Raw genomic sequence first — 13,916 nt, 5'->3', positions numbered from 1 at the left:
TCAGGTTTGAAGGGCTCCTTTACAGACAACATAATTCAGCTCCTTCCAAAGATGCTCAATAGGATTGAGGTCAGAACCAAGGGGCCATTATGGTCTATATTTCTTGAAGCCAAAAAGGAGTGGCTAAAATTGCAGTTCCACTCTCACCCACTAGCAGCTGGCAGCAGATGTGAGCAAACCCTCATCGACTCTCATGTTAAAAATCTAAATTTCACAGCAGAAATAAACATGTTTACAGCCTGGTTCAAAAAACCTTTTTAGGTTTAATAAATCTAGTTCGACACTGGCCAGCACATTTTTCTCTAGAATCCCTTCATAGTCTTAAGATTTCACCCTGTGCCAGATGCAGCAAAGCAGCCCAGAACATAACAGAGCCTCCTCCTTGTTTCACAGGGACAGTTTTCTTTTCTTGATATGCTTCATTTTTCTGTCTGTGAACATAAAGCTGATGTGCCTTGGCAAAAGTTCCATTTTTGTCTCATCTATCCAGACGGCATTCTCCCAGAAGCTTTGTTGCTTGTCAACATGTAGTTTGGCAAATTCCAGTCTAGCTTTTTATGATTTGGTTTCAACAATGGTGTCCTCCTTGGTTGTCTCCCATGTAGTCTACTTTGGCAACACAACAACTCTCTCACAATAGAGGCTAATGACTCATCAGGTGGTAGAGAGAGGGGGTTATTCAGAATAGTTTCTGCTCGTTAAACAAGTTACAGCTTACAAGTGTTATGAATCAAAAGGGTAAAATTTTCACCATCCACAGTGACCAGAGTGACCTTTCAGGCATAAACCCACTTTCTATTTGGCCTTTAATTCCAGAAGGTTCTGCTCAGTGCTTGTTTGAAGTCATAATAAACTGTCAAGGTCTCCTTCAAAAGTCTTCCTCTCTGCGTAAAGTCTTGTCAGATTCGAGTAGTTGCAGATACAAAGATGTTTTAAGACTGTGAATGAGAATGTTCAAACTCTTATGTGAGGTGAATATTAACCTTAATATGTATCTTATTGTAATGTGTATGAGTGTAAACAATGATTCACTTGTTAAATCAAACACATACTGATCATAAGATCTGAAATGGATCATTGTAAGAGCAATATTCATTTCAAGGCCATCATTGGTTTAAGCACAGATTATTCAAACATTTCATTTAAACATCTTGTTCATTCAACACATATGATTAATTAACTTATAAGTTGTAAAGTCTTGTCGGATTGGAGTTGGTTCACTTTTTATCCAGACTGAGGAATCCAGCAGTCTGACTTTTACGCAGAGAGGGGAGGACTTTTGCAGGAGACCTTGCCAATTTACTATGACTTAATGTATGCAAACAAGCACTGAGCAGAACCTTCTGGATTTGAAGGCCAAATAGAAAGTGGGTTTATGCCTGTAGATGAAAGGTTACTCTGGTCACTGTAGATGGTGAAAGATTGACCCTTTTTATTCATAACACAAGCTTGACTCTCCCATATTCCAGTCAGAACTGCCAAAGCTCCTCGAATGAAAAGCGAAACGTCTTCATGAAACCAAAGTTGCCTTCATTTGAAGCCTTTTGATTTACCATGACCTGGATGATGGAGAACCTTCACCAGCAACTGGCACAATAAAATGAAATCAATTGGAATATTTTATTTTGTGAATGAATTTTGTGAATTTAATTTACAATGTAGTAATCAATACCTGGATTGTTTTTAGGTAGATTATTGTTGGTTTTAGGCAGGGGAATGTTGTTTCATGGAAGGGGTGGGGCTTAACACAAGCCAGCATTACGGAGGGGGTGTTGGTTCCTTTTAACTTCAAATGCTGTTTTTTACTCCTGTCACTCCATAGTGCTTTTTCTGGCATAGGTCCATTTTTCAGTACAACACCTGCCACCAAAAACTGCGTTTTTACTTGATTCATTACCACAACAATTTGATACATCACTACAGACACTTAAAATACAATAAAAGGGGCAGAAACAAAAATTAAATAAAATAAAACTGAAAATTGTGATCATCTTCACACAGAAATGGAACACATCATTTCCTATTGGTAGGTGTCTTACCACTTCTTTTGTAATGTAGGTTACAGGAATTTTGTAGTCGTTTGGAATATTCTGTCTCTGTAAACACAAACAAGTGCAAGAGAATTAAATTGGGGACAAAACACATTAACATCCAACAAGCATGAGAATTAGAATTTGAAGTCCAGAAAACTTTGGCGGACCAAGACTAAATGTGGCTTTAACTGAGTTCATAGTGTCACATCTCAATAAAACATTTAAAACAGTTTTTTTTTCTGGAGAAAAGATTTGTGTCGCTCATTGAGAAGAAAAATTGCTGAAAACATTGTTGATGAAGCACGTTTGCTGATTAATCCTGCATTTTTGTAAAAACTATAGCTTGGTACATTTATTTTCATAAAATGAGGCAACAATGCAAAAAGGTTTTAGCATATAAAAAAATTAAACAAGGCTGCTTTATGTACTGAATGCTGGTTTAGTTAGATCAATTTTTAAAGCTTACCAGTGAAGGGATTATTGTGTCTGTGTCATCAGTCACAGTAACTTTAAGTGTAGCTGAATGAACCCCAAACGTGATGAACAGCAGGAAACGGACACAGACGTGTATCCAACTCTGCAAGTAAAGAGACACTAATTTAGTTACTGGAATTTACATAAAACAGCAAAGAAATAAAAGCATACACAGTATTGTAATTGGACCAGGAGACATCAACACGATCACAAGTCATTGTGCACAAAACAGCAAAAGAATGAAACAAAAACACTGTCACTGTGTCATGTTTGTCATAAGCTGTACTGATTTCTATTAAATTGACTTTGAGTGGGGCAATAAAGTATTTGGCAGCCTCAGATTGTTCAAGTTTGATCATAGATACCCTCCAACTGTGAAAGACAGAAAGTAAAAATAATCTAGCAAATCACATTTTATCATTTTAAAAGAATTTACTTTTATAATGGTGCAGAAAGTACGTACAAAATTTCACCTCAATGCTTTGTAAGGTAACCTTGTTTGGTAATGACAAGGGTCAAGTGTTTGCTATGGGTCTTCACCAGGTTTACACACTGTAGCTGGTATTTTGCATCTTCTCTGTCGCTAAACACAAACGTTCAGCTCTCTCTATGGGTTCTCGGTTGGAATGAGGTCTGGATGCTGGCTAGGCCACTCCAGATCCTTCAAATACTATTTTTTACATAGCCACTCCTTCATTGCACGGGTGGATCAGAATCAGACGGGTTGTATTGTTATAAGTGTGAGGAATCACAACATTAGGAAATTGCTGCAATGCTTGGTGCAACAATAAAAACTCAGCCAGATCCAGCCATATTTCACCTTCAATGCTCTCACTGATGGAAAGTCTTTGCCTAAAATCTCATGATACACGGCTCCATTCATCCTTTCCTTAACATGGATCAGTCGTCCTGTCCCTTTTGCAGAAAAGCAGCACCAAAGCATGTTTCCTCCCCAATGCTACGCAGTGGGTATAGTGTCCTTGAGATGCAACTCAGCATTCTTCCCCTGTTAAACACAGCATGTGCTGTTTATACCAATACGTTTTATTTTAGTCTCATCTGACCACGACGTTCTCGTAAACCTCCTCTGGATCACCCAGATAGTCTCTGGCAAACTTTATATTTATATTTTATAGGCTTACTTGTCCATGAGAAAAGTTGCCAACTCTACACCAGCTGAGTCTTCAGATGCTGGAGCATGCTCTGTGATTAATGTTTGTATGTAGCGGTAATCTAACACCATTGGTTACTGCTGACCAGTGCTCAGTTCATATTGCATGGAGCTCTACAGGATAGGGGGGTGGGCTTATAAAAATTAATTAATTAATTAAATAAATAAATAAATAAAACGTATTGCCTACATTAAATCACAGTACATGATAAGACACTCACTTTTATGGATTTCTAAAAGATCATACATAATTCCTGAAGGGGAAACTCCAGATAGCTGTAAGAAGGAGGACCTTTCAAATGCTGCAGGATATTAATCATTGTAGACTTTGTTGCTGTGGTCCCAGTACTCTTCAGGTCATTGACCAGTTCCCACCATGTAGCTTTGGGCTGTTTCCTCGTGGTTCTCAAGAACATTGTATCCCATAAATTGAGAGCTTGAATGGATTGATTCAATTTTTAATAACTGCTAAAAAAAAGAGAGAGATCTCTTCTCATCAAGCTGCTTGCCTATTGTAGATTGGCTCATCTTGTGCAGGTGTACACTTTTGACCCTGGTGTCCTTGGACAGCTCTCTGGTCTTTGCCATGGTGGAGGTTGGACTATGGCCGTTTGGACGTGTGAACAGAGAACTTTCATACAGATAAGTTCAAACATGGGCCATTAACACAGGTACAAGTAGGGTATACTATAACTTCTTAAAGATAGTTACAGGTCTGTGAGGTCCCAGAATTCTTGTTTGCTAAATAATAATTTTCTGTAGCATCAAACAAATACATTTTTTGAAAATCATACAATGTGATTTTCTTGATTATTTTAAATTCTGTCTGTCACAGATGGAAATGTACCTATGATGAAAATGACAAACCTTTCTCATCTTAAACAACTTGCACAATTGCCGGCCACTTTTTTGCCCCACTGTGGAACTATAGATCGCGTAGCAGCCATTTTTTTCATACGTGGACAAAATTGTTGGTACCCTTTGGTCGGTGAAACGTTAACTCACAATGGTCACAGAAATAACTTGTACCTGGCAAAAGTAATAATAAATAAGAATTCCATTAAATTTAATCAATGAAATTCAAACACTGTTTTTCAAACATCCTTCAAAGGAATTATTTAAAAAAATAAACTAATGGAACACGCCTGTACAAAAATGATGGTACTCATAAAAAGACTGAATATAATGTAACCAAAAAGACATGTTAAATCAAGGTGTGTCCACTAATTAGCATCACAGGTGTGCATAATCTTGTAAAAATGGTAAATGGCCCGTATTTGTATAGTGCCTTCTTAGGGTGCTACAATCCCCCAAGGTAATTCACAACACAATCAGCCATTCACACACACATTCACATGCTGATGATATAAGCTATAATGTAGCCACAAGTGCCATGGGTCATGCTGACGATAGCGAGACTGCCGAAACCTGACACCATCAGTCCCTTCAACCACCACCAGCAGGCAAGATATGTTAAGTGAGTCGTAGTTTAACACACCTCTCTGCAGCTTCTGTACTGTTACCCACCCACTACCCCATAGAGGCAGTGTCCTGCCCAAGGCCAAAATCACACAGATTAAATATCAGGCTTAATAAAGCAAATCATGGAAATCTCATAAATATTAGAACAAAATCAACTCAGCAGAAAACTAGAAAAATCAAATATGGGTTATTGAACATTAGATCTATTTTTTGTAAGACTTTGTTAGTTAATGACTTGATTTGTGATAATCAGATCTCTTTGCTTTCTCTCAGAATCCTGGCTGCAGCAAGAGGACTATGTTAGTTTAAACGAGTCGACTCCTTCAAATTATTTAAATAATCATATTGCTCAAAGTACAGGGCAAGGAGGAGGAGTAGCAACCATTTTTCATTCGGACTTATTAATCAGTCTCTTACCAATTAATAGCTACAGTTCGTTCAAACATCTTATTCTTAGTTTTCCTAATCCAGATTGCAAAACTGTAACACCACTCTTGTTTGTAGATTTATATCGTCCACCAGGCCCTTACTCTGAGTTTTTGGATCAGATCTCTGATTTTTTATCTGCTTTGGTGCTAAATACTGATAAGGTCATTATAGTGGGGGATTTTAACATTCATGAGGACATTGAAAATGATAGCCTCAATGTAGCCTTTAGTAATATCTAAGTCTCAACTGGTTTTACCCAAAGAATACATAGCTCCACCCACGCCTGCCATCATACATTAGACCTTGTGCTGACTTATGGCATAGAGTGTGAGGAAATAACGATATTTCCACATATTTCAGTCCTCTAGGACCACTTTTTGATAACCTTTGAGTTTTATACAACTGAGTTCTTGAGACTTGAAAGTAAATTTCACTATAGTCGGTCTCTATCTGACAACGCTGTTGTATCTTTTAAATAAACTGTTCCATCTTTACTGTCTTCAGCATCTCAGAGGAACTTAGCAGAGGGCAATATTTTCATTTCTAGCCCCTCACAAATTGAAGATCTAATTCATAATGTTACTTCTTTACGTGTGGCATTAGATGATATTGCCCCTTTAAAAAATAAGGTAATTAAGCGCAGGAAGTTGGCTCCCTGGTTTAATTCTGATTTACAAACTTTAAAACAAAACTCTAGAAAATTGGAGAGAACATGGCGCTCTACACACCAGGAAGAGTCCAACTTATCCTGGAAAAATAGTCTTGTGCTTTAAAAAAATAAGCTTCAACAAGCTAGAACTGCTTATTTTCATCACTAATTGAGGAGAACTAGAATAATCATAAATTTCTTTTCAGTACAGTTGCCAAACTTACACAGAATCATAGCTCTGAAACATTTATTCCCTTAGCCCTCAGCAGCAACGACTTTATGGGATTTTTCATGAGTAAAATTAATTCCATTAGAAACTAAATTATTAGCATCCTCCCTAATGCAATTTCTTCTTCCTCAGTAAGTGAGGCAGCATCAGAGGTAACTGTAGAACCTCATCTGTGTTTGAACCGTTTTGATCCAGTTGAGCTTTCAGAGTTATCAAAAATATTAGCTTAATCTAAACCTTGAACTTGCATTTTAGATCCAATCCCAATTATTGAAAGATGTATTTCCTTTGGTTACTGCTCCCTTTCTAGATATAAACAATCTATCCTTAGTAAATGGATATGTACCACAAGATTTTAAGGTTGCTGTAATCAAACCTTCACTTAAGAAGCCTTCTCTGGATCCAGATGACCCAATGATTTATAGACCAATATCTAACCTTCCATTTTTATCCAAAGTCCTGGAGAAAATAGTGGCCATCCAAGTATGTGAGCACTTAAACACTAATGCTCTGTTTGAGGAATTTCAGTCTGGTTTTAGAGAGTATCACAGCACTGAAACTGTATTAGTGAAAGTTACAAATAATATTCTCATGGCCTCAGATTAGAATCTTGTGTCTGTTCTAGTCTTGTTAGATCTCAGTGCTGCCTTTGACACAGTTGATCACAATGTTCTTTTAGAAAGGCTTGAACATGTTGTAGGGATCAAAGGAACAGCGTTAGGCTGGTTTAAATCCTACCTGTCTGACAGATTTCATTTTATTAATGTACATGACAAATCTTCATACTCCAGGATTACTTGTGGAGTACCCCAGGGTTCAGTGCTTGGACCAATTCTTTTTACTATATATATGCTTCCAATTGGTAAAATCATTAGACAGCATGGGATAAACTTCCACTGTTATGCTGACAATACTCAGATATATCTTAAATCAAGACAAGACTGAAGTTCTCATCTTTGGACCTGAAATTTAGAAAAGGAAATTGCTTATTCAATCATCTGACCTGAATGGCATTAAATTAGTCTCTGAGAACAAAGTAAGGAACCTTGGTGTTATCTTTGACCAGGATAAGTAATTCAAATCCCACCTTAAACAGGTTTGTAGGATTTCCTTTTTCCACCTTCTGCATATTGCTAAGATTAGATGTATCCTTTCCAGGAGTGATGCTGAAAAACTAATTCATGAATTTATTACTATTCAGAATAGATTTTAAGATCCTCCTTCTCACATATTAAGCTCTTAATTATCAAGCTCCGTCATACATCAGTGACCTGATTGCTCCATATGTTCCTAACCGAGCACTTCGCTCTCAGACTGCAGGTTTACTGGTGGTTCCCAGAATATCTAAAAATAGGATGGGAGGCAGATCTTTTAGTTATCAGGCTCCTCTCTTGTGGAACTAACTCCCAGCTTTATTCTTGTCTACTTTTAAGACTAGGCTTAAAACATTTTTATTTGATAGGGCCTATGGTTAAAATCTGATGTTAGCCATGATCTGGACAAGCGGGGGAGTAGAGGGAGGTGGAATGAACAGTTGGTAAAGACGGCTTTCCCTTGCCCTGCCTCCAACATGCCTCCATCTAGAAGATTATCCAGAGTTATCCCTGTAGTTATGCTGCTACAGGCTTAGACTGCTGGAGGACATACTGACTACTTTCCAGACTCGACTACTTTCTTCTACAATTTTCTCTTTAACTTTATTATTTCCTGCTATTTCAGCTGTTACCTTAATTTTCTCCAGGGTTTCCCTTACATAGGCGTAGCCGTGGCGGCCCGCCACGGCTGAAATCTTACCGCCACGCCTACAAGATCCCAAGTTTTATTTTTTCATTTTTTTTGCGCTGTTTCCCGAAGAAGCAGCAGGAACTACTATGTTGTCGCTTGTGATCACAGCCGGCGGACAGCAAGAAGAAAGGAGCAGGCAGAGCAAGGTGCAGTTACAGCATAAGTTACTGAGTTTAAAATTAGAAAGGTAGCAGTGGATATAACGCTTTTTGGTTTACATGTTTCAAGAGCATTAAGATAAACGAGTGTTGACGATCTTGACAGGTTTTCCTCCAGTGCTTATTAGGCCAGATTTTCCTCCCCCCACCAGGCTAATCATTACTTATTCAAGTAAAATTTATTAATTTTTTCATGTCTGACTTTAACTGCATCTAATACTGTATTATGGCGTGAGCGCAACAGCGACAACTTAAGATCGATGCGTGAGCAGCGTGAGAGGTCGGGTGTTTTCATCTGAACCCTTAAAACCTCCAGCTGGCTACGCTGCACTATTGACGTGTTAGCGCGCGGCGCTAACAACTTAGCGACATGACATGTCTCAGAGAAAGCGTAAAAACATGTTGGACGCTTCTTCTGAAGCGGGAAAATAACACCTCTTCTTAAGCAGAGCACGACGTCGCCTCGGCTCGTTCACGGCCGAGCCGGTACCGGACTGGGCTCGATAACTGACCCAGCACAGCCACTGGGTCGTTGGAGCTGCCCCGTGACTGCCTGATGGAAAACCAACGGGTTTCATCAGACTCGTAGTTTCTTGTTTTTGCTGGGGACCCCTGTATTTTACTGCTCCCTCCTGCAGTCTTCCCCTGTTAACATTTAAAATGATTCTGTATATTCCGTGTATCAATAGAAAAAATCTCTGCCTCTGCCAGCTGCAGTAAATGTAGTTTCCAAATAATAAATAAGAGGTGCATCCATCTGTGTATCTCCTTTGATCCGCATTAGTGATATTCTCAGCACCAGAACAGTGAAGCAAAGAAAGATTCCTGAGTTTGTTAGTAATTTTATTTATTAGGTGCATCTAACCTGTTCTATTTTTCTCAGAAATGAGATCAAATCAGTGCTTCTATGGGTTGTCTCCAATCTGCACTGGAAAATTTTACTTTATTAGAGACGTGTCATAATTTGTCCCCAAGGAAAAATTCCTAGGTGAAACACTGTTCTCTCTAAGTGTTTTTCTCCCCAGAAGACGCTACAATGATGTTCTGCTGAGCTGTGGTGGCCTCATGGAGGGGGCCATCGGCTTGAACACTGTTGCTAACCATTTAAACATTCTCCCTCTCCTGATAATAACATTTTACTTTCTTTGACATTGAATGTGATACTACTAGTTTACCCATTTAATTATAGATTCACTAGGATAAATACAATAAAGTTTATCTCTCACCAAATAGAATATTTACTAAGAAATCACAATGTAACCATAGAAACATTACTTGGTATATATGTTGTGTGTGTGGATGTGTGTTTGTGTGTGGGTGGGCTGGTGTTGGTGTACGCGTGTGTCTGCTCTGTCTTCTCGATCCCCAGTGAGTCGTAGTGGATGGCTGCTTATACTGAGATAGGATCCTCTGGAGGTTTCTTCCTGTTAAAAGGGAGTTTTCCTCTCCACTATCGCTACATGCTTGCATAGTATGAGGATTGCTGTAAAGTCACTGACACCAGTAGTGATTTGGCGTTTTATAAATAAAATTGAATTGAATTGAATTAAGGACACAACAGCAGCATTCTCTGGCGGGAGCCGAGATAAAACCTACAAGCTTCGAATTACTGGACAATCTGCTCTGCCTCGTGAGCTACTGCTGCTTTTACTGCGGTGTTCAGTCAGTGGGCTTATAGGGCTCCAGGTAGCCACTGTGTTGTTTGGTGACATGATGTGTACCACACTCAACATGGATCAGAGGAATCAAAGTAAAGATTTATCTCTGGAGATTAGAAAGAATATTGTAGACAAACATGTTAAAGGTAAAGCCTATAAGCCTAGCTCCAAACTGCTAGATGCTCATGTGACTACAGTTGCAAAAGTGGAATTTTTACCCAAGGTACATCAGCTCTATGTTCACAGATGGAAAAATGATAGCATATCAAGAAAAGAACAATGTTCCTACAGTGAAACATGGAGGGGGCTCTGTTATGTTCTGGGCTGCTTTGCTGCATCTGGCACAGGGTTTGTTGAATCCGTGCAGGTTGCAATAAAATTTCAAGACTATCAAATGATTCCAGAGAGAAATGTGCTGGCCAGTGTCAGAAAGCTTGGTCTCATTCAAAGGTCATGGGTCTTGCAAAAGGGCAATGACCCAAAACAAACAGCTAAAAAACCTTGGAATGGCTAAGAGGAAAACATTGGACTATTCTAAAGTGGCTTTCTATGAGCCCTGACCTCAATCCCATTGAGCACGTTTGTAAGGAGCTGAAACATGCTGTCTGTAAAGGTGCCCTTCAAACCCGAGACAACTGGAGCAGTCTGCTCATGAGGAGTGGGCCAAAATACCTGCTGAAAGGCGTAGAAGTCTCACTGACATCCATGTATCCATCCATTCATCCATCCATCATCCATCCATTTTCAGCCACTTATCCAGAGTTGGGTCGCAGGAGCAGCAGCCTAAGCTGAGGCGCCCAGACTTACTTAGACCAGCTCTTCAGGGTATTCCAAAGGTGTTTCCTAGCAAGACGTGAGACATAGTCCCTCCAGCGTGTCCTGGGTCTTCGCTTGGGTCTCCTCCCTGTTGGACGTGCGCGGAAAACCTCACGAGGGAGGCGTCCAGGAGGCATCCTGACCAGATGCCCGAGCCACCTCAACTGGCTCTTTTCGACATGGAGGAGCAGCGGGTCTACTCCGAGCCCCTCCCAGATGACCAAGCTTCTCATCCTATATCTAAGGAAGAGCCCAGCGGAGAAAACTCATTTTGGCTACTTGTATCCGCAATCTTGTTTTTTTGGTCACCACCCAAAGCTTGTGACCATAGATGAGGGGAAGAACGTAAATCGACTGGTAAATCTAGAGCTTTGCCTTCCGGCTCAGGTCTCTTCACCACGACAGATCGGTACAGCACCCGCATCACTGCAGATGCAGCACCAATCCACCTATCGATCTCATGCTCCATTTTAACAAAGCCCTGTGATACTTAAACTCCTCCACTTGTGGCAGGACCTCGTCCCTGACCTGGAGAAGGCATTCCATCCTTTTTGATTTAAGACCATGGTATCATATTTAGAGGAGCTGATTCTCATCCCAGTTGGCTGTGAACTGCTCCAGCGAAAGCTGGAGATCACTGTCCAATGAAGCCAACAGTACCACATCATCTGCAAAAAGCAGAGACCAGATCCTTAGGCCACCAAAACAGATCCCTTCAACACCTTGGCTAAGCCTAGAAATCTTGTCCATAAAAGTTACGAACAGGATCGGTGATAAAGGGCAGCCTTGGTGAAGTCCAACTCTCAATGGAAACAAGCTCGACTTACTGAGCTGGCAATGCGGACCAAGCTCTGACACCAGTTATACAGGGACCTAACAGCCCTTATCAAAGGGCCTGGTAACCCATACTCCCAGAGTAACCCACCACAGGGCCCCCGGGGGATGCGGTCAAACACCTTTTCCAAATCCCCAAAACACATGTAAATTTGTTGGGCAAACTCCCATGCACCCTCCAAGATCCCCCTAATGGTATAGACATTGCCCAGTGTTCCAAGGCCAGGACACAAACCACATTGTTCCTCCTAAATCCGAGGTTCCACAATCTGACGGACCTTCCTCTCTAGAACCCCTGAATAAACTTTACCTGGGAGGCTAAGTGTGATTTCCTTGTAGTTGGAACACACTCTGAAAGCTGCATATATCAACACAGCCCAACAACATCCAGAGCCTTAAGGAATTCTGGGCGAATCTCATCCACCCCCAGAGCCTTGCCACTGAGGAGTTTGTTGGCCTCCTTAGTGACCTCGGCCCCAGAGATTGGAGAGCCCAACTTAAAGTTCCCAGACTCTGCTTCCTCACTGGAAGGCATGCTGGTGGGGTTGATAAGGTCATCGAAGTATTCCGTCCCCTCATCTTCAATGTCCAGAGTAGAGGTCAGCAGCACACCATCACCACTGTAAACAGTGTTGGTAGTGCACTGCTTTCCCCTCCTGAGATGCCGGATGGTTGACCAGAATATCCTCAAAGCCATACAAAAGTCTTGGGTCTATGGTCTCACCAAACTCCTCCCATGCCCGGGTTTTTGCTTCCGCGACCACCCAAGCTGCATTCCACTTGGGACTGTCTGTATCCACCAGCTGCCTCTGCTGTCCCACTGGGCAAAAAGACACAATAGGACTCTTTCTTCAGCTTGACAGCATCCTTAACCGCCGGTGTCCACCAGCAGGTTTTGGGTTTGCCACCACGACAGGCACCGACAACCCTGCGGCCACAGTTCCGGTCAGCCGCCTCAACAACAGAAGCACGGAACACAGCTCATTCAATGCCCCCTGCTTCCCTCGGGACTTTACTTTACTCTGAAGTAACATAAAAAACATTTTTATACAACACAACTCAACACAAAAGCAATCAATTAATAAAGTCCGAAAAGGAGTAGTTAGAAGTAAAACTTGTACATTCCTACCCCATGTTCAAAGTTCTGTTGGAGGTGGGAATTTAAGCTCCTTCTGACAGGTGACTCTGCCAGACGTTCCCAGCAGACCTTCACAATAAGTTTGGGCGTCCTCCCCACTATCAAAGCCAACTCACCACCAGTGGTCAGTTGACAGCTCTGCCCTTCTCTCCACCAGAGTGTTCAAGACATGTGGCCGCAGATCAGATGAAACAACAACAAAGTCAATAATCAAACTGCAGCCTAAGGTATCCTAGTGCCAAGAGCAAATATGGACACCTTTATGCTTGAACATGGCGTTTGTTATGGGCAATCCATGACGTGCACTGAAGTCCAATAACAAAACACCACTCCAATTCAGATCAGGGGGACCATTCCTCCCAACCACACCTCTCCAGGTGTGTTGTTGCCCGCATAAGCATTACGCCGGGGACACACCGGCCGCTGAAGCGCCGCGAAAATGGGACCGCCTTCATTCGGCGCCCTTGTTAAGCTATTCTATAGACCACATGGGCCGCCGAAGCGCCGCGAATCGCCTCGCACCAGTGCTCCAGCCCACGCCGTGCAGCGATCATTTCGGCGTTGGCTCTATTTTTTTCGCGAGCCCCGGGTGAATCGCATCAATTCTGGCAGGAAGTCAAACCTAGACATAAGAGGCAGGCCGGTAAAGTTAACAAAATAAAGCATTTCAAAATAAAATTCCACAATAGTCAAATGTGTTCGCAAACAGACACTAAAGAAAAACCACACGAACACGCACACACATCGAGCTTGTGTGCGTGTGTGACCACGTGAAGGGGGTGTGGTTTTGGGTGTCTTTTCACCGGAGCAAACAGGACAGAGAGGCAGAAAGTCTGAGGAAAGCAGTTAAGATGGATGACTTTAAATTAATTATGGAAGTTGAGAAACACAAGGAGCTGTACGACCCCCGAAAAACATGGTTATTTACCTACCCATTTCGGAAGAAACTGCTAGGATGCAGCTGCAGAATTGGAGCGGGTTCCAAGAGATTCAACTGGCAGAAACAACTCATACCATAGGTACACACACACACACACACACACACACACACACACACACA

At 41.3% G+C, this 13,916-nt stretch overlaps 1 protein-coding gene across 2 annotated transcripts in view; it reads right to left on the bottom strand.

The window, feature by feature from the left end:
• The window catches only part of kitlga (kit ligand a), a 78,260-nt gene that overhangs the window by 20,629 nt on the left and 43,715 nt on the right, over positions 1–13,916 (bottom strand). Inside the window, exons 2-3 of one of the 2 annotated variants that reach the window (XM_015977149.3) lie at positions 2,500–2,610; positions 2,040–2,096 (exon numbers count right to left, since the gene is read on the bottom strand). In XM_015977149.3, the coding sequence (XP_015832635.1) occupies positions 2,040–2,096; positions 2,500–2,610 (168 nt within the window). Of the gene's footprint in view, positions 1–1,672; positions 1,850–2,039; positions 2,097–2,499; positions 2,611–13,916 lie in introns of those variants that run through there. The other variant, XM_070550238.1, reaches the window with a different exon arrangement.

The sequence above is a fragment of the Nothobranchius furzeri genome, chromosome 4 (assembly GCF_043380555.1).
Source record: "Nothobranchius furzeri strain GRZ-AD chromosome 4, NfurGRZ-RIMD1, whole genome shotgun sequence".
In the NCBI taxonomy this organism is placed as follows: domain Eukaryota; kingdom Metazoa; phylum Chordata; class Actinopteri; order Cyprinodontiformes; family Nothobranchiidae; genus Nothobranchius; species Nothobranchius furzeri.
Note: the sequence above shows the minus strand (reverse complement) of the source record. Positions and strands in the feature narration are given on the sequence as shown.